Source organism: Narcine bancroftii, chromosome 5, assembly GCF_036971445.1.
Source record: "Narcine bancroftii isolate sNarBan1 chromosome 5, sNarBan1.hap1, whole genome shotgun sequence".
In the NCBI taxonomy this organism is placed as follows: Eukaryota; Metazoa; Chordata; class Chondrichthyes; order Torpediniformes; family Narcinidae; genus Narcine; species Narcine bancroftii.
In genome coordinates, this window is record NC_091473.1 from 89,337,281 (window position 1) to 89,356,251 (window position 18,971).

At 37.5% G+C, this 18,971-nt stretch overlaps 1 protein-coding gene across 19 annotated transcripts in view; it reads left to right on the forward strand.

The window, feature by feature from the left end:
• Positions 1-16,125, forward strand: part of pde4dip (phosphodiesterase 4D interacting protein) — a 564,002-nt gene extending 547,877 nt beyond the window's left edge. For 14 of the 19 annotated variants that reach the window (XM_069938250.1, XM_069938253.1, XM_069938249.1 and 11 more), the window contains 6 exons: positions 4,573-4,799; positions 5,305-5,448; positions 6,978-7,116; positions 8,207-8,253; positions 10,071-10,131; positions 14,536-16,125. In XM_069938250.1, coding sequence (XP_069794351.1) covers positions 4,573-4,799; positions 5,305-5,448; positions 6,978-7,116; positions 8,207-8,253; positions 10,071-10,131; positions 14,536-14,699 — 782 coding nt within the window. In that variant the 3' untranslated portion in view covers positions 14,700-16,125. Of the gene's footprint in view, positions 1-4,572; positions 4,800-5,304; positions 5,449-6,977; positions 7,117-8,206; positions 8,254-10,070; positions 10,132-13,617; positions 13,773-13,897; positions 14,324-14,535 lie in introns of those variants that run through there. The other 5 variants (XM_069938242.1, XM_069938238.1, XM_069938240.1 and 2 more) reach the window with 5 other exon arrangements.
• Positions 16,126-18,971: the final 2,846 nt, after the last annotated feature.

An 18,971-nucleotide genomic window follows, 5' to 3' on the forward strand; every position in this document is an offset into this window, starting at 1 on the left:
TCTGCCGCATGGCATTCTGGGAGGGCAGGTCTGCCATGGCTCTTTCCCCACAGTGTTTATAAATTGTACACAATACTGCTACCAACTTTCCCATGCTGTGTAAATTGTGCACTATAGCACTACCAACTTTCCCATACTGTTTAAAAATTGTCCACTATTGCTATTTATTGCTAACACTTTCCCATGGTCCCTTATAAAGGTTTATATAGGTCAGCACAACAGCAGGGGCTGAAGGGTTCATACTGTGCTGTACATAAGCTTAATTATTTTATAATTAGGCACGATTAATTTTGTTCAAATATAAGATCATAATACATTGATCAGGATGTAGGGCACCCCACCATCCCTTGATGTGTCATGGCGTCATAGGTAGATGGTAGAACAGTCCTAAGCCTGGGGATGGCTCCTTGCAAGTGTGAAAGCATTCGGTATTCCAGTTAGAAGTGGTCAAGTGTGAAAAGCCAAACCCCCATTCCAATCCCAGGAAATTGAACGGCCGATTTAGTGGGATGCAATTGTGAAAGGGGCTAAAGAAATAAAGGAGAAAAATAGTACAGGTGTTGCCTATTATCAATCTTAATCTATAATACTGGAGGACCAGGAGGTTGTTGGAAAAATAAAGAAGTAGACTGAACCCCCTTTTCCACTGGCATCCCAGTTAATTGGCTGTACAATGTCCAAGGATAAGAAGCCCTTTGTGCCATTCCCATTGAGCCACTCTTAACTGGGACACTAATTGTTTTTCCACTGAACATACTCATCCCTGGGGTTTGGAGTGTTCTACCTTCAATTGGAAATGAGTGACTTTCTGCTGTCCCTTTTCCACTGATTTTCTCAGAAAACGCCAGGGATATGAGTATGGGTAGAGGTGGTTAATCCCTGAGGTGAAATAACATCCCTGGGGTGAAAAGGGACAGCATCCCTTTTTCACTGGACCCTGTCCCAGTAAATTCCCAGTTAATTCCTGAGACAGGGTGCCAGTGAAAAAGGGGCTTGAGTAACAACAGGCCAGTCTGCATAACATTGGTGCTGATTGTTGGAACAATATTTTGAGCAATTGCATAAATCAGGATTTTGAGATGCACTGATTAATCAAGGACAATTGGCATGGATTTATTCAGGGAAAGCTGTATGTAAATTGGATTTTTTTGTGGTGGGAACAAGGATTGTACTTTTCATGTAGATTGTAGATTATTAGTGAAGCATTTGAAATGCATGGAAGATCGATGAAAGATCCCCTGGGATCAAGGCAAAGTGAAAATGTTGGGTTAAAAATTGGTTCAGTTGGAATAATGATTAATAATGTTTTTATGACTGAAATGCTTCTTGTAGTGGGATTGTCAGCATTAGCCCCTTTGTATCGTGTGTTTTTGTGTGAACAATTTGAACTTGAGTGTAAACCACAGTTAACAAGTTTTACATTAATGCTAAAATTCAGAGCAAGAAGGTATCAATGGACTTGCTGGGTGATGAGTAGAAGAGCAGGTGAAAAATTAGATAATCCATTTGAATAGGTGAAATAAAGCAAGGACGAAAGCATCCTTGTACCATACCAAGAAGAATAGAGTAAATCCCTAAATTTAGCGGGACTGGTTGTACAATGGAATTTGGGATACTTGCCTCATTAAAGCCAAAGCTAAAATGTAATAGCTAAGATGCCATGCCATGCTATAACTGTTTAAAATAGTACTTATGCCTCAAACAAACTATGTGGGCAGTTTTAGTCACCACACTGATGGAAGGATGTGTTAGCATCTGAGTGTGTGGAGGGGATTTTATAAGGATGTTACCACCATTCCTTTTCAATGTATGTTCTGACACGACATGCCTCCAACTGTTTCTTCTGCATCACATTTGGAAATGATAACTTCATGTGCTAAGCTCCCGATTATAAAATTCTGCTCTTAAAAACTTCAAACCTCCTTCCTTCTCCATACTACTCAGGAAAAAAAGATCTGTTTTGATCAATCCCTGCTAATATTTCTTTCCCTGTATTGGTGTCCATCTGTATACAATTGTCTTTATAAAGCATATTGCAATGTTTTCCTTTCTAAGGGTGCAATATGAATTCAAGTTTTGATGAAAGATAATAGGCCTAATTTTAATGCTGATGTTTTAGTCAAATTTGGCATTTCCTACCAGTAGTTCCATTAAATTTAAGGTCTCCTGTCCCATTTCCTGCGAACACAGATCCTTTGGAGTCCAGTGGTAGGATAGGATCTTGTTGAGTTTCTGCAACATTGCATTCTTCTTCAGTTTGTGGAAAGTTGACTCTTCTGCAACACCTTCAAGAACGTAAATTGTAGGGCAGTGGAAGGGAATAATGAAGTACATTTTATCCTTTTTCAAAATGTTATGTGGTTTATTGCTTCTTTTGTTGATCTTGGTATTGTACTGTTATTGAATATTAGAGACATTCAAAAGCACTTAAACTAGATTCTGACAGCTTTAACAATAATCAAAAAGTCCCAAGTGGAGTATTGTAGGGAGTGCATATTTTGTCACTTCCAGATAATTCCAACTATTATTTCAGGCTTTGCTGCCACACAGGGCCTTGTCATTTGATTCTGGGACTGTCCACACTCGCAGCTTGGGCCTTATGGATTCAACTAAGTTAGGAGAGTGGAGACTGGGTGTTGGGCTATAAATTTGCATTGAGCATAGGATTTCTCCTCAGGTTGTAAAAACACAAAAATGCTGGAGGAACTCCATAGATCACGCAACTTCAATAGGAGGTAAAGATGTATTATTGACATTTCGGGTCTGAGCCCTTCTTCGCAGTATGAGTAAAAGCAGGTAGATACCGGAATAAAATAAATGATGGGAGTTCAGGTCAACAGTGCTAATTTGATAAGGAGAAGAGACTACAAGAAAGGAAAGGTGAGAATTGATGGAGGGGATGGGGAAGAGGCAGGTGGGGTGCGATTTGGCTATGCGAATGCAGAGCCAGTGTAAAGAAGACAGAAGTAAAAGGGAAGAGAGATACACAGAGCTGCAGGAAAGGAGACATAGGTAAAGATGGGGTGGGGGAGCTAACCGAACCAGAGAGGCTGATGTTAATGCCATCCAGTTGGAGGGAGCCCAGATAGAATATGAGGTGGTGTTCTTCCAATTTGCAGAGCACGAGACCAGGAACATACATGTCGGCAGGGGAATGGGGCAGGGAATTGAAATGGGTGGCCACTGGGATATCCCTGCTATTGCAGTGGACAGAGCCAAGATGGTCAACAAAACTATCTTCCAGGCTCCAATGTAGAGGAGACCACAACGGGAGTAACTGGATGCAAGTAGGTGTCCCCTGCCGATTTAAAAGTGAGGTGTTGCTTCACTTGAAAGGACTTTTTAGAGCCTTAAATGATGGTGAAGGAGGAGGTGTGTGCACAACTGGAACACCTCCTGCAGTCTCAGGGGTAGGTGCCAAGGAGGTGATTGGTGGGAAGGGAGGAGTGGACAAGGGAATCACAGAGGGTGTGGAAGGGAGGAGCAGGGAAAACATGTCTGATGGTGAGATCACAATGTAGGTAAAATGGCAGTAATATGTGGGATGAGGAGGCTGTTGAGGACAAGGAGAATCCTATCTTTGTTGCACGGGTGGGGGTAGAAGGGGCTAGGGAAGATGTGTGGATAATGGAGGATATGTTGGTGAAGGCAGTTAATGATGGTAGAGGGAAAGCCACCCTGCTTTTTCTCATACCATGAAGAAGGGCTCAAGCCCAAAACATCAGTAATATATCTTTACCTCAAATGGACGCTGCAAGACCTTCTAAGTTCCTCCAGCATTCCTGTGTTTTTACACAGCATCTGCACATTTTCTTATTCCTCTCCTCAGATAGGTAGATGGCACCAACTTTCAGAGATTACATTGTTGCATGGTGACATAAATCTGTCAGCAGGACAAACCCTAACCTTGATGTTCAGTCTGGCATTAAGCTGTTTAGCTCTTTAATTTGTGTGACCAATCAATTCTTGCACCAATGACCAAAAGTTTCCACAAGGATACAAGCTGGTTGCCTGTACTGTGACAAGGTGGGAAAGGCCTCAGGACATGCTATAAAAAGATGCTGCTGCATTTTGTTTTCTGTGACAAGTTGTTGACAGAAACTGGCTCCAAAAACAAACCCCAAAACCAAAGTCCACCAGACTCTATGGGAGGTGGGTATTTTGTTTTCTTCCAAGATCCCAGACTTTTCTCCCCCCCCCCCCAAAGAAAACATGTTCATAAATCTAGTCCTTTAGAATCCAATTAATACCTTGATGAAAGGCTCAAGCCTGAAATGTTCGTTATGCATTTTTAAATTTGCTACATAAAGTACACTGTTTGACTTGAGTTTTCCCCAGCATTGTGCACCATTGATCTACCACCACTCATTGGTCTATAATTCCCAGGATTCTCCAATCCTTCGGCATCTCCTCTGTGGCCAAGGAAGACGTATCACTTAGGATCTTCTAATAAATTAGTTAAAATTGAACTGAAATTTCTCTTGCTTGATTTTTCAAATAATACAAATTGCAGTTATTATTCCTTGGTGTTTGAATTAAATTTTATCTGCCTTTTATATTCTTTTATTTTAGATGGTATTCTCAATGATTCAATGAGCCAGATATCCTGTTCCCTAACAGATGATGAGCTTTCTGATGGTTGCTTCACCAAGAAAAATGGATCTCATGCGATTGGACATATTGATGACTACAATGCCCTGCAGCAGCAGATTATGGAGGGCAGATTGTTGGTTCATAGGATGGAGTCAATTGTCCAATCCTGTGTCAATGCTGCTTTTCTGGAAATTGATAGATCCAAGGTGACTGGGAAAACAAGAAATTGCTTAGCATATTATTATCCAATACTGTGGGCTTGCGTTACATCAGTACAACTGAGCATTGAAATTATTTAAATAGAAATTTTTAATTGAAAACTGAATTATTATTTAATTTAGGAACATGTTCATATCAATTAAAAAAAGTCACCTAATCGTGACCTGTTACATAAAAGTTCTATATTCACAAACTAGTCAAAAGAAATTTGCTATGCCACAAATTCTTCAGAGTAAAGCTGGACATAAATTTGATAATTCTATAAATATAAACAAATGAGATTTGATCCTTTCTGGAGAATAATGCAAGAGAGGAACATTAAATTTGTGCATTACAATTTGTATTACTCAAGTCTCATTCAATTAATTATTAATGTTCCTTGTAACTTTATAAGGAAGGATTCCAAATATATGGTCTGGCTATAATTTAGGAAAGATTTACATGTGTAGAGGAAGTTATCTCAAAATTTTATTTGTGAATTTACCCATGTAGGATTTGGATCATCAGATGGTCAAGCAGCTTTTCTCAGGTACCAATACTCTGCGACAGATCTTGGATGAAACTTGCTCATTACTAAAAATGTTCTGGATAACTGCTCAGCCAAATCCAGATGCTGATATACGAAATAATCAAAAGGTGAGGCATTCGGACATGGAATACAAATGTTAGATAGTAGAACAGATAATATTATACTCCAATGAAGTTATTCCTCTCATATTTTGTGGTCAGATTCAAATGGTTTTTAATCCTTTCCTCAACTGAGAATCCATATTATTTTCCTTTTAAGTAGAAGAGACACCAATTAACAAGTTATTTGATTCAAATGTAAATTTTAAAATCTCAATTAGTGTTCTTCATTTTATACAAATTAAGCTGCTAAAATTCTAGATCACACCTAGTTTGCTATAGCTGTTTTATCTTTGAAATGTTTTGAATGCTCCACTATAAAGTTCAGTGCAGCATTCAAATTTTAGTGTCATGCTGAATAAAGCACTGCTGTTCTGTTACAACTTTCCAGCAAACATTAATCTCCAAAACATGAAAAACTCCCAACATCAAAAAATCTGGATATTGAGATGAATGTTGCATTTCTCCTAAGATCCAAGCCTTCTTCCAGTGTTACTCAATGTTATAATGATTTATTTAATGTGATGATGCAGCTTTCAGTCAGAAGAATAGTCATGTAACCATTTACTGAGTGATCATTCTACCCACTTATGATGAGACTGACTGACTGAATATGTAAAATTGTGAGCGCTGCTGCATGAATTGTTCTGACGCAAAATCCAGAGACTGCTCAACAGGCTTTAATTAGCTTAAATTTGTACACACCAGGTATCAGTACGATCCTGGCTCTACGTGTATGACTGTTTCCAAAGGGGCCGGCTCAAGTTTTTATACAGGTCGGTGATTGACAACAAACAGGTGGCGCCAGCCTCCCCGATTGCCTATCTGAAGGTACAGTGGTTACCCCTAGAGTAGGCTGATAGGAGTGTAGTGGTTGTATCACCACAAAATGGTATCGGGCCTTAATCCTGATCAGAAGATTGTTAAAAGACGATTTAGAAGTGTGCATGTTCAGATCCTTACTCCAATGAGTCAACATTAGATCATATCACTATAAGAGCATAACAAGAGATTCAGGGAGGATATTTATTGGGAATATAAAAGGGGAAAATAGGACTGAGTTCTGAAAACTTGCAAAGACCCAATAGACTGACTAGCTTCATTGTCTCATTAAAAATTTAGAATGAGTAGATCCTTACCTATTTTACATGAGGTAAGGATATTGAATTAGCTTTTACCTTGCAGTAGTCTTCCTTTGTTCCAGATTTATACAACATTGCTAAATACTGTCTCAGGTAGCCAAAAAGATGTTAGATGGAATATAAATTCCAAGAACTAAATTGTATGCTTATGCATTATCATCATTAGCTTAGATCTTCCTAGTCAAAGGGTGTTTAATTCCACTTCCAGAGACATCAGCACAAAGAACAATTCAGTGAGCAGTACTGAATCAAACAAGAGATTTTATAAAGAGATCTCAGTAATTCTCTTCATAAAATATTAAGTCATGGCTGTGTATTTTCTTTGGAAGACATAAAGATCCTGCAGTACATTTTAATACACGAATTCCAAGAGTAAACATCTTGTGGTTTTTGCAGGAGCAATTAATGAAGGAAGAGATCTCCAGATTGAGAAACAAAATAACAGAGCAAGAGTACCTACTGCAGAATGCAATCAGTCGCCTAAAGGCCACTAACCAAGTGAAAGAAGGAATGGAACAATTCATTGTAAACCAACGTATGTGAAATCAATACTCGATGCTCATTATATAAAAGGATTATTTAGTCATGTTAGTAGGTCTGCTAAGACATAACTGACAATGAATCAGAATTTGAGTTTCTTTGAATTTGTGTTTAGAAAATACCATATTGATGTGTAATTGAGAAAAATGACAATAATCTTTATTCCACAAAATGAATGGTTTTGACAAATGGTAAAATGGGAAATGACAATTAAATACACCTTAAATGCACTTATTTTGGTTTAACAAATGTGGGATGAATTGCAGGTGACATCCATTCTCAGGAGGCAGGTCTGCCAGTAAATCTTTTAGAAGTAATATGCATTTTCTGTAAAGTAAAGCTATTGGCTAATAAAAGGAGCTTATAACAGATAAGCATGATGACCATAATCCCTGACCAAGCACTACATGATTCTTCCAGGTACAGCAGACTTTCCTGTAAACCTAATCTCATCTCTAATCTTAGTCTAACATCAGTTCATCAAGATCTCTTTCATGTTCTGTGACCCCTGTCTAATTTCTCTCAACACTCAACCCTACCTTTTCTTCTGCCTTCATCACTCACATCCTAAAATTTCTACTGTATAATCTTTGGCTGCGTTTTTGATGGGTCCAGCTAAATCTGTTTTGGAGAAAGCAACACCACCATCTGTTCCTTATTGGCTATCACCACATGGGTCTGGTTTTCTAGAAAATTGCTGGTTTATTATACAAATGTTAGATAAGAATGTATTTCACTATTAGGATTTCGAGTAAGAATTTTATTGAAATTTTTTTACCAATCAAAGTTAATTCAACCCCTGCATACATGCAAAGGTGTTGTTCTATGTAATATTAAGCCATCTAGACCAAGGCCTAGAGACTTGAGTATTACTGATTGACTCCTTTTACTGAGTTAACCAATATAAAATGGGAAAGCAAAATGTAAAACACTTGCCTCTTTCCAGTAATCCCCTGGAATATGTAAGCGATATATCAGATACAGTTTCTGCCCCTTATCTGTAACCATTGATTCCTGCTGGAAGGTGATCACATGCAGCAGCTTTCTGACACCCTGTATCAATGGCAAACATTTCTCTTTTTCAGTTAAAAGGACCCATGATGTTCTAAAAAAAGCAAGGAATAATTTGGAGGTAAGCTTTGAGAACTGTGAATTCAATAACTACTAGCTTGCAAAATACAAGCTTATTTCTTGTACATTTCACCATGCATCAACCCAACCATTCTGTCACCACCACATATACCAAGTAACCCAGTCTTAGCCAGTGGTTCTCAATTTTTTTTCCCCTACTCACATACTACCTAAAATATCCTATGCTATAGATGCTCTGTGGTTATTAAGGAATTACTTAAGGTGGTATGTGAGTGGGGGAAAAAAGGCTGAGAACCACTGTTTTAGACTAATAATCCAGAGAATAAATTCCAACATTCCAGCTATGGAATTTAAATGTAGTTATGCATTTGGAATGAAAAAAAAAACTTGTCATCTTTGTATTACCATAACCATTGGATTATCATAAAAGCTCATCTGGTTTACTAATGTCCTTGATTAAAAAGAGGAAACCTGCCACCATTCTTATCCAATCTGGCTAGAGTTTCATGTGCAAAAAGCCACCATTTACAACTATCTTCAAGTGGCAAGGCTGCTACTTAATGGAAATGCTGTGTGAGCTTGTATCCACAAATCTGCATCCAATAGTTCTTAATTACATTCAGGATCAATCACTTGCTTACTACATCCCCTCATAGACAGGGCACATGGTAGATTTGCACATTCTGTTAACATTCCACTTGGGATAAATAGTGAACAACAATGGCTCATCTTTTTTCTGATTTTTTTTGTTGCTTTTGCTCTTCAGTTACCTTCCATAATAGACTGTATATTTTGAGAACAGTTTATTTGCATAGGAGGTTTGAGGATACTGCAAAAGGTAATGGCTTAAAGTGAAGATTTGAGCCTCTCACCTTTAACTGTATGTTGGGCATTTGCAGCTGATGGCAGGAAAAAGAAATTATTTGATTCTGTGACTGTATCAGGTCTTTGCTCAGATTTTTTTTATTTTCTTATCAATAGAAAATAAAGTATTAACAGCTAATAATCCAGTTTTTAAATAGGGGACCCCCCCCCCATCTAATTTTTTTCTTTGTCAATATTTTCACATCCAAAAATACAGAGTACATAAGGATATATGTTAAAATTCAAAAATATACCATACATTACACTTAAATCATTACTTCATCCAAGGTACCCCACATTTTAATCTAACAGATTATATTGTATTGATATTTTATTATAAAAAAGGAAAATCTAAACTCACTACCAAGAAAGAAGCTGGCCAAAAAAGACAGAATTCTTATCAGAGAGATAAATTACCTCATTAGTCAACATTTCTACCTTCATAACAAAAGTAATTCAAAAAGTGTTTGAAAATTTACATTCACATCGGAAATTGAACAGCTCATCTTCTCTAAGTTTGAACATGATTAGGTGGGGTTCTGTCCCTAGATCTGAGTAACACTGCCCACTTGGCCATAAGAGAAATAAATGCTAATACATGTAGCTCAGATGTCTATTGTTCAAAGCTCTAAATCATTCAGTTGGAAAATTCTACTGATTTGATGGGTGAAGGGCTACATTTCCTCATGTTCCTGAACCACAAAGAGCTCAGTCAAATTGGCCATTGATAACCACTGATATGTTAACCATGCACATGACAATATTGGGAACATCTTGCATTAGTCCCTCTACAACTGGGTGTAAAATTTTCTCTGTAAAAATTGCCAACTCAGAATATTATTCAGCATAAATCAAGAACAGCATCTCACTCAGAAGGGAAGAAAATTGAGAGGAATGGCCCTGTTCAGTCAGGCTGGAGATGATGATCATATAAAGCCATTGTTTCTCCTTTCTGATTGTTTCTTCCCTGTGTATCTTTGTCTCTTTTGTGAGCCCATTCAGATGAATGATTACACAATTTCTGGTGGTAAAACCTTCCTGAATGACAACGCAGGTTGGTAATAATGTGTTATTATTATAAGCATGTGCTACAAGACATCAGCTAGCTTCTGTCTCTTTGGTGACTATTAACATTGGTGCATGCGAGACAACCATTGCCTGCAAGTGTGTCCTTTACATTTAACAGTTTTCATGCTGCTCATCGACATCTGAACATTTTTTTTAATGGATAATGTAATATCTAGAAGTTATTAACAGATAATTGAATTATGGATCAGAATCCCAACATTACCGTTTTAAGCATAAACACTGCAATATATTGGGCTTTAGCTGCAAAACAAGGATCTGTAGGATAGTGGCTGCTGAACACCAGTTTAAGAAATAGTAGCAACTTGTTCAGTTGTTTTTAAATGTCATGAACATATTAGAAACCTCCTATCAACCTCGCCTGTCAATTGCCAATATCATACACATCTATACAAATTAAATTTATCAGCATTAGATCAATAAGGTGCTGCTGGTTTCCGTGAGGGGCACTGGACAAAGTGATGACTCTGCCTTATGGTAGACAAAAGCTATAGAATTTCATGTATGTTACATTCTAAATGTAATATTATGTGACAATAATGGAAGCTTTACATTTTTACCTTTTTAATAATCTGTCTTGGCATTCAAGATTCATCCAGATTCTTCCTCAATGTTCAGTACCTGCTTATGCCTTCCTGACTGCACTGAAAAATCCTCTGTTCTCCTCTAAATTTCCTAATGTCTTACTTCAAAATTCTTTTATTATCATATAATACAGAAAATGCAATATTACACAAAATTTATTTCTGCCTGCTGTAAGGCAAAGAGTCATCATTAGTATGGCCAGGCACCCCTTACAACAAGTGAGAAAGAGTAGCAAAAGAGAGTCACTTCAGCAACACAAAGTATCTGGAGTTGCCTTGGCAGCTGCACAGACCCCTGTTCGATCCAAAGCTCTGATACAACGAGGAAGCCTTCAGCACCAGAGGCCCTTCAGGGGTCCTTCTTCCCCTCAGTACCTGCAAGTCGCTCACTGCTTATGTGGGTCCTTTAGCCGTGGACCCACTTGCTGGTCCCATCCTGTAGAGTACTTCAGTTGCTAAGCCCCTCGCTGGTTTGGATAGCATTACTGTAGGGCAGTGGTTCTCAACCTTTTTCTTTCCATTCTCATGCCACTTTAAATAATCCCTATGCCATCGGTGCTTTGTGATTAGTAAGGGATTGCTTAAGGTGGGATGTGAGTTTTAATTGTTACTGAAATATTTTGCTTGAGAAAAACTGTCATTGGTCCATCTCCTTTGGAGTTAGGAAACAATGCACATAACAAGTCAATTAAAACAATGGTTTTCAAACTTTTTCTTTCCATCCACATACCACCTTAAGCAATCTATTATTAATCAGAGTACCTTCATCATTGGGAATACTTAAAGTGGTATGTGAGTGGAAAGAAAAAAAAAAAATCGAGAACTACTGCTGTCAGGTCATCTCTTCTGCTTCTCATTCTCAATGGGTCAGGGTGATGGGTGGTCTCCCCAATCTGGGGCCCTGTGCTAGTCTGCTGCTCCCCTGGCGGCTGCTGCCAAGCATAGGTGCTGCCAACTTGGTCATAGATTCTGCATTTGCAGGATTTTAATTAAAAACACCAGTGTCTCCTTTAAAATGCTATTTAAAGCCTGTGTGGAGCCACCAACCCTATGAGGCAGTGCTGCCATTACACTATCTACAGCAGCGCTGCCATTTTTCTGGTCTGTCTGTAAATTTCATCCTTATGTAAATAACATCCTTAGTGTGGCAATTAGGCCTGCACATGAGACTGCAGTTGTAGCCTACTCAATGCTTCATAAAGTTATACTATAATAATTAACACAGGTCTCCCCAGGTTGCAAATAACCCAATGATAGAAAATCTGACTTTATGAAAATTCTACCATACATTTTAAAGCATTTTTAAAGTGTGAATAATGTTTCATGGTATTCAGTAATGACTGGTTACAGTATACATTTCCATCATTTTAACTATGGGTAGTGTTAGGATGATTATTCAGTGAAATTAATTATAGTAAATATAGAGTGGTACAATAGGAGTAGCTACAGAATAGTGACGTTCATGTCCTGTGGAGAAATTGACCTATGACCAGTTGTCAGGAATGGAATCCTCGGGACTGCCATATCCCACTTTTTTCTTTGTGTTATCGCCTTCCAAAATCCCTGTATACCATGCCTTATGTCCATCCTATTCTTGTTAGTCCTCCCAAAGTACCTCATACTTATCAAAATTGAATTCCATCAGAGATTTCTCGGTCTAATTTACCTGCAGATCAATATGATCTTCCTCATCACTACATTGCTGATTTTCACTTTTTAATTAATAATCATAGCTCCTACATTCCTCTTATTAACGTATGTTACAAATCTCTGCAGGACACCACAGGGTTCTAAGCGTTAAAATCTTCCACCTTCTATTACCAAACCAATTTTGGATCTAATTTGCCAACATAGCATCTAACCCTTTAGACCATGGGATCTTGCCAAATGAAGTCCATGTAGACAATATCAAAATGTATTGTCCTCATCATTAAATTGTGTCACCTCTTCAAAACTTCAGTCATGCCAGATGTCCCACAAACAAAGCTATGCTTTGATTAATCCCTGACTTTCCAAGTATCAATCACCTTGCCCTTTGATATTTTCCCAAGAACTTCCCTACTACTGATATTAAACTTACAGGCCTGCAATTACCCATCTTATCCTTCCTTAAATAAAGGTACCAAATTTGCTTTCCTGCATTAATATCAATGGTATTGATTGAAATCCTCACCAATAACCACTAGCTCCATGCTTAATTCCTTTGTTGGTTCCTATATGTTCCCTAGTAATGCTCTAGTCCTTGATATACTTTTTAAAAAAAAAGGACGGCAAAGCAAGTGTTTTAAAAAATGCAATTGATGGATTAGATTTTCCCAAATTTAAGACATTTTATTAAGGACTCCCCTCTCCCACCTCCACACTTTGACTCTTATTGGGTCTCTCCCAATTTCATTTTTTCCAATCAATATCTATTGTCAGAGGTTCCTATTTTTTTTTCCTGTCCTTGGCATTTTCAAACATGGGAACACATTTCCCTTGAATATTTTTTGGTTTTAAAAATCAGACCTGTAAGCAACTACACCTCGTTTACTTTTGCCAGGTCCATGTGATATAAAAAATGAGCTTGCTCTAGGCCCTTTTCAGAACGACCTTGAAACAGATTTATAGTCACCATCTCAAAAATGCTCTAATACTGACACTTCTGCTACTTGTCCAGCTATATTCCCCAAGATCAAGTCCAGTGCTACCCCATCTCCAAGAGGATTATCTATGTACTAGTTCCATACGCCCTCTTGAATGCATTTTGAAAATCCCACTTACCAAGGCATTTGAATATCATATCTGTTGCATGCCTCATTCAAACATAAGATTCTTGCCAAGCTGTGAATTAATCTCTCAATTATTTAATATTTTTCTTTTTAATACAGTCTTCCACTGATGATGAAATGCATGACCAATTTACACTTAGAGAATCAAATATCCTCAAAAGGATGATGGAAACAGAGTCTTCAAATATTTTTAATGTAGTGGGAGATAGACGTTTGACACACAAAGGGGTGAAAGATTACCATTGGGTTGACAGGCATGTATTGTCCTTGTTCAAAGGTAGAGCAGCCTGAAGTATCTAAGAGGCTTGCTCCTATTTAGAATCATTATGTTATGTTACTTTATGCTCATGGTTAATATTTCTACCACTTTTTTTTCTAGAAATGGTGAAATAGCAATTTGCTACTTATGTCATTACTGGATATAACAACTGATCCAAGATTTGATAATAGATTTGGTGTAAAGGTTAAAAAATGTTGTACTGGTTGCATCACTGCCCGAAATATATCAAACAACAGTGACACTTGTTCCCCAAGCTCAGAGGTTTTCTTTTAAAAAAAGCTAATTACTTAAATCTAAAATTGCCTTATGGAATCCTAGCCAGTTACTTTTTAATGCAACAAAATATCCCAAGGCTTTCTACAGGAGCATTTTCAAATAAAATTTAACACTAATACACATTAAGACAGATGAAAGGAATCTGCTTCCACCAGCCTTTTAGTTATTGTGCTCCAAAGCATAACAATTAGCAATTATAAAATTTTCTCCTTTCATACCTGATTTGTTTAAATCTCCCCAGATTAAAAACTGTAGCAATCAATTTATTTCAAACTATTTAACTAAGTTTTGTGAAATTTAGAGACCCTGTTTGAGAATAGGGAACTACTGAGTTTAGGAAGTTGCTCATGGCTTCAGCTCAATTTCTAGAACTTGATTTATCCATATTTCCGTTTTCATGTTCTACTCCACTTTCCATGTCAAAGGTAAATTATTCTTTTCCTACCTGATTAACTTTTCAGAAGAAAAATCAAAACGTGGTTACACCCATCCCAGAGGCTGGAACATCATGAATCCATTATATTCTGAAGCTGAAGCAAGAAGCCTGGGTCAACATTCACTGCCTGGGAAGATTAAAACAAATGGCCCCAACTTGATTCCAGTAGGCAACATTACAAACTACTGAAGAGAATTTCACTTTCCTCTCAAAATCAAGACTAAACAATGATGTTGGAATCTCATTCTACAATAATAATTCACAACATTTGAAAACACAAGTAAATTTAATCTTTTGTGCAACCATAAAGAACAAAATGACAAAAGACTGAACTTGTATGTATAAATCTCAAGTTTTGGGTCAAAACATGTTTACTGAAAGATGTTAATGTTATTCTCCTAGTAGTTTTACGGACTCATTAAAATGCAATATTAAAGTTGTAGATTTCCATGGAGAGATTGCAAGTAACATTTAATCATGCTTTTGCAACAGTTAAAAAAATTCTCTTTAAAAACAACTACATTGAGTTAGTATTGTATGAATACAAGTGTGTTTATGTGGGGGGACGGGACACCAGAAACATTCGAGCTCAATGATAGCATTGATTAATAGACTCAAGCTATTTAAATTTGTGCAATTTATAGCAAAGAAACATCCTGGTCATAACTGGAAAAATTGAGCCTCACAACTTTAAGAGAATAAAATTTTCACCCAAATATAAAAATGAGGATGTGTAACAAATTTGCCACAGAGATCAAACACTGGATGAAGTCAAAAATCAGACTTGTAAACTTCAACATTATTGAGTATCATGACATTATTTCAGAATTTTAATTCAAAAATGCATTATGGTGGGTGAAAGTACGGTATAGAGGTTAGACAATGCTGGTGATTGTATTTACTATTGTGCACTTATTGGAACTGGAGGATAAGTTTTATCGGTGTAAGTATAGGTTGTTTGTTTTTAATATATAGAGTTGCTGCTGCTTGTTTGCAAACAATGTGTACATACATTACAAAACCACATGCAAACATGGTTGCTTGAGTTACCTGATTTCATACAAGCATCATTCTAGTTTAATGAACTGAAGAATTTTCCCCATTAAGATTCATAATTAAACTCTTCAGAGTTAATTAAATTCTTATTGAATAGCATGTGTTTTTCATTAGTTTTGCATGGTCAATGTGCAATTAAGGTCATTTTAAAAAGCTTGAGTTCAAACGGCAAGAGGATTATACATCAGGAATTTTCCTTAAAAAAAAGGAATTATTTTTCATGATCTAAGAAAAAGATGAGTGCTGATCATTGATGTTTGGCACAAACCAGAGGGTCCCTGTATTGAAGAATTCAAAATCCACATGTTGCAGCAGGTTCCCCTAATGGTTGTACACTGTATAAAGCGTATATACTGATCAATATTTAGTGTTTGTCCTACAGGCTGTACATATTTTCCCCGGTGTACATACATATGATAATATGGTGGATTGTAACATGTGTTTATGGTTCAATCCTGCAAAGCAAAGATTGTGGTTCCTGGACTGTTCTAAGAAAGCTGTACTGCAAAAACATGAAAGGATCATTCTTTGTCCAAAAAAATAAAGACTACCTACTCCATGTCTGTTGCTTTATTTAGATTGTTTTTCTTATCTCCTAAACTAACAGTCCTGTAGTTTGATAACCAACAAAAAGCCTCAACCATCCTCTAACACTTGTTTTCCTTTATTTTCCACCATGCTCCACAATTTTAAATTTATAATCAAACAATTCACATGTAATTAAAGTGCGCATTTCAGATGTTACTAAAAGGTATTTGTATACATTTTAGTTTGACTCTGTAGAAATCACAGCGCTTTTTATACATGGTTCCCCCATTCACAGGTGTTTGTGATTACTTGGTTATAAGAGAGCTAAGCTTGCTTCGAAGCTTTTGATCACATCTGGATTCTGTAGCTACTATTTTTCAAAATGAGGACCAGAGTTGTAACAATGAAAGTCAAAGAAGCCATTATGAGGCTGAAGAACAAGAATAAACCTTACGATTATCAAAATCAACTGTTTGGAACATCATTAAGAAGAGCATACTGGTGAGGTCAGTAATCACAAAGGGACTGATCGACCAAAGAAGACCCCCACTGCTGATGACAGAAGAATTCTCATCATAATGAAGAAAAATCCCCCAAATGTATGCCCGACAGATCAGAAACATTCTTCAGGAGGCAGGTGTGGCAGAAGATTTCATGTACAGAAACTTCACTACAAGATGAAAGCCTTTAGTTAGCCACAGAAACACATTGGCCAGATGAAACCAAGATTAACCTTTATCAGAGTGGTGTCAAGAGCAAAATGTGGAGGCTTAAACGAACTGCCCAAGATCCAAAACATATCACCATATACAGCACAGAACAGGCCAGTTTGGCTCTACTAGTCCATGCCAGAACAAATCCCCACCCTCCTCGTCCCACTGACCATACCCCTCCAATCCTCTCCCCTCCATGTAATTATCATGGTGGAGTTATGCTGCCACAGGTACTGGTGCACTTGTATAAACCATATAACAATTACAGCACAAAAATAGGCTTCTAGACTATGCCAAACACCTCTACCTTGACCCAGACCCGGCCCATAACCCTCCACACCTCTCATCCATATACCTATCCAACTTTTCCTTAAATATTAAAATCGAACCCGCATCTACCACTTCGGCCAGAAGTTCATGCCAAACTCCCAGCACCCTCTGAGTGAAGAAATATCCTTCATGTTTCCCCTAAACTTTTCCCCCTTCAATCTCAATCCATGTCGTCTTGTTTTAATCTCCCTCTCTCAATGGAAAAAGCCTGACTCTATCATTCCCTCTCATAATTTTAAATACCTCTCTCCTCAATCTTTTGCACTCCAGGGAATAAAGTCCAGCCTGCTCAACCTTTCCCTGTAATTCAAACCCTGAAACTCAGGCAACATTCTTGTTAATCTCCTCTGCACTCTCTCTATTCTGTTTATATCCTTCCTATAATTCAGTGAACACACAATATCCCAAATTTGGCATCACCAATGCTTTATACAACTTCAACATGACATCCTACTACTCTGATTTATGAAGGGCACATACCAAATGCTTTCTTCACCACCTACATGTGACAACTTTCAGGAAATTATGTACCAAAATTCCTAAATCCCTTTGTTCTACTGCACTCCTCAACTGTCTACCGTTTAACATGTATGACTTTTGCTGATTAGTCCTACCTCACATTTATCAGTATTAAACTCCATCTGCCATCTTTCAGCCCACTCTTCTAACAATCCTATATCACACTGCAAGCTTTGATAACCTTCACTGTCCATAACACCACCAATCTTTGTATCTTCTGAATACTTACTAATCCAATTTACCACCCTATCATCCAGATAATTAATATAGGACAAACAATAATAGACCCAGTACTGATCCCTGAGGCACTCTACTAGTCATCTGCCTCCAATTTGACAAACAATTTTCCATCACTACTCTCTGGCATCTCCCATTGTTGAACCTATTTCACTACTTCAACATTAATACCCAATACTTGAACCTTGTCAAAGGCCTTACTAAAGTCCATATAGACAACATCCACAGCCTTCCTCTTATCAAACTTCTTAGTAACCTCCTCAAAAGACTCTTATAAGATTTGTTAAACATGATCTATCACGTACGGATCCGTGCTGACTTTTCCTAATCAATTCCTGTCTTTCCAAATAATTGTATATACAATCTCTAACAACATATCCACCACCGACGTCAGACATACAGGCCTATAATAACCAGGTTTACTTTTGGAGCCTTTTTTAAACAGCGGAACAACATGAGCTACTCTCCAATCCTCCAGCACCTCCCCAATGGCCAGTGATATTTTAAATATTTCTGTCAGACCCCCCACTATTCATACACTAAATTCTCTGAGTCCAAGAGAATATCTTGTAAGGATCCAGAGATTTATCCACCTTTATTCTCTTTAAAATAGCCAATACTACTTCCTCATTAATCTGTATATTATCCATAACTTCACTACTAGATTTCCTTACTTCACCTGGCTCAATATTCATTTCCTTAGTGAATACAAAAGAAAAAAAAAATTTTAAATTTCCCCCATCTCTTCTGACCTCACATAGATCCTCAAGGGGCCCAATTTTATCCCTAATTTAGCTTCATTGATGATGTAATTGTTGATGGCAGTAGCAAAATGAATTCAGTTATGGACTGACCTTTTAGACTTTAAAGGATAGATTTCTACTGAGAACTGTAACAAAGTGCTGGCTTTCCAAAGTTGAGCTGTGCAGATAAGAGAAAGAGGAATGTATTAATTGCTAGAACTTTCAAGGAGGTAGGGTGAATCCCACTGCTGAAGCAGACTTCAGTGGAGCAGCCAGAAGGATACACACATGCTCTGTGTTGACAACAGTCCTGGCTGACTGAATTCAAGTGAGAC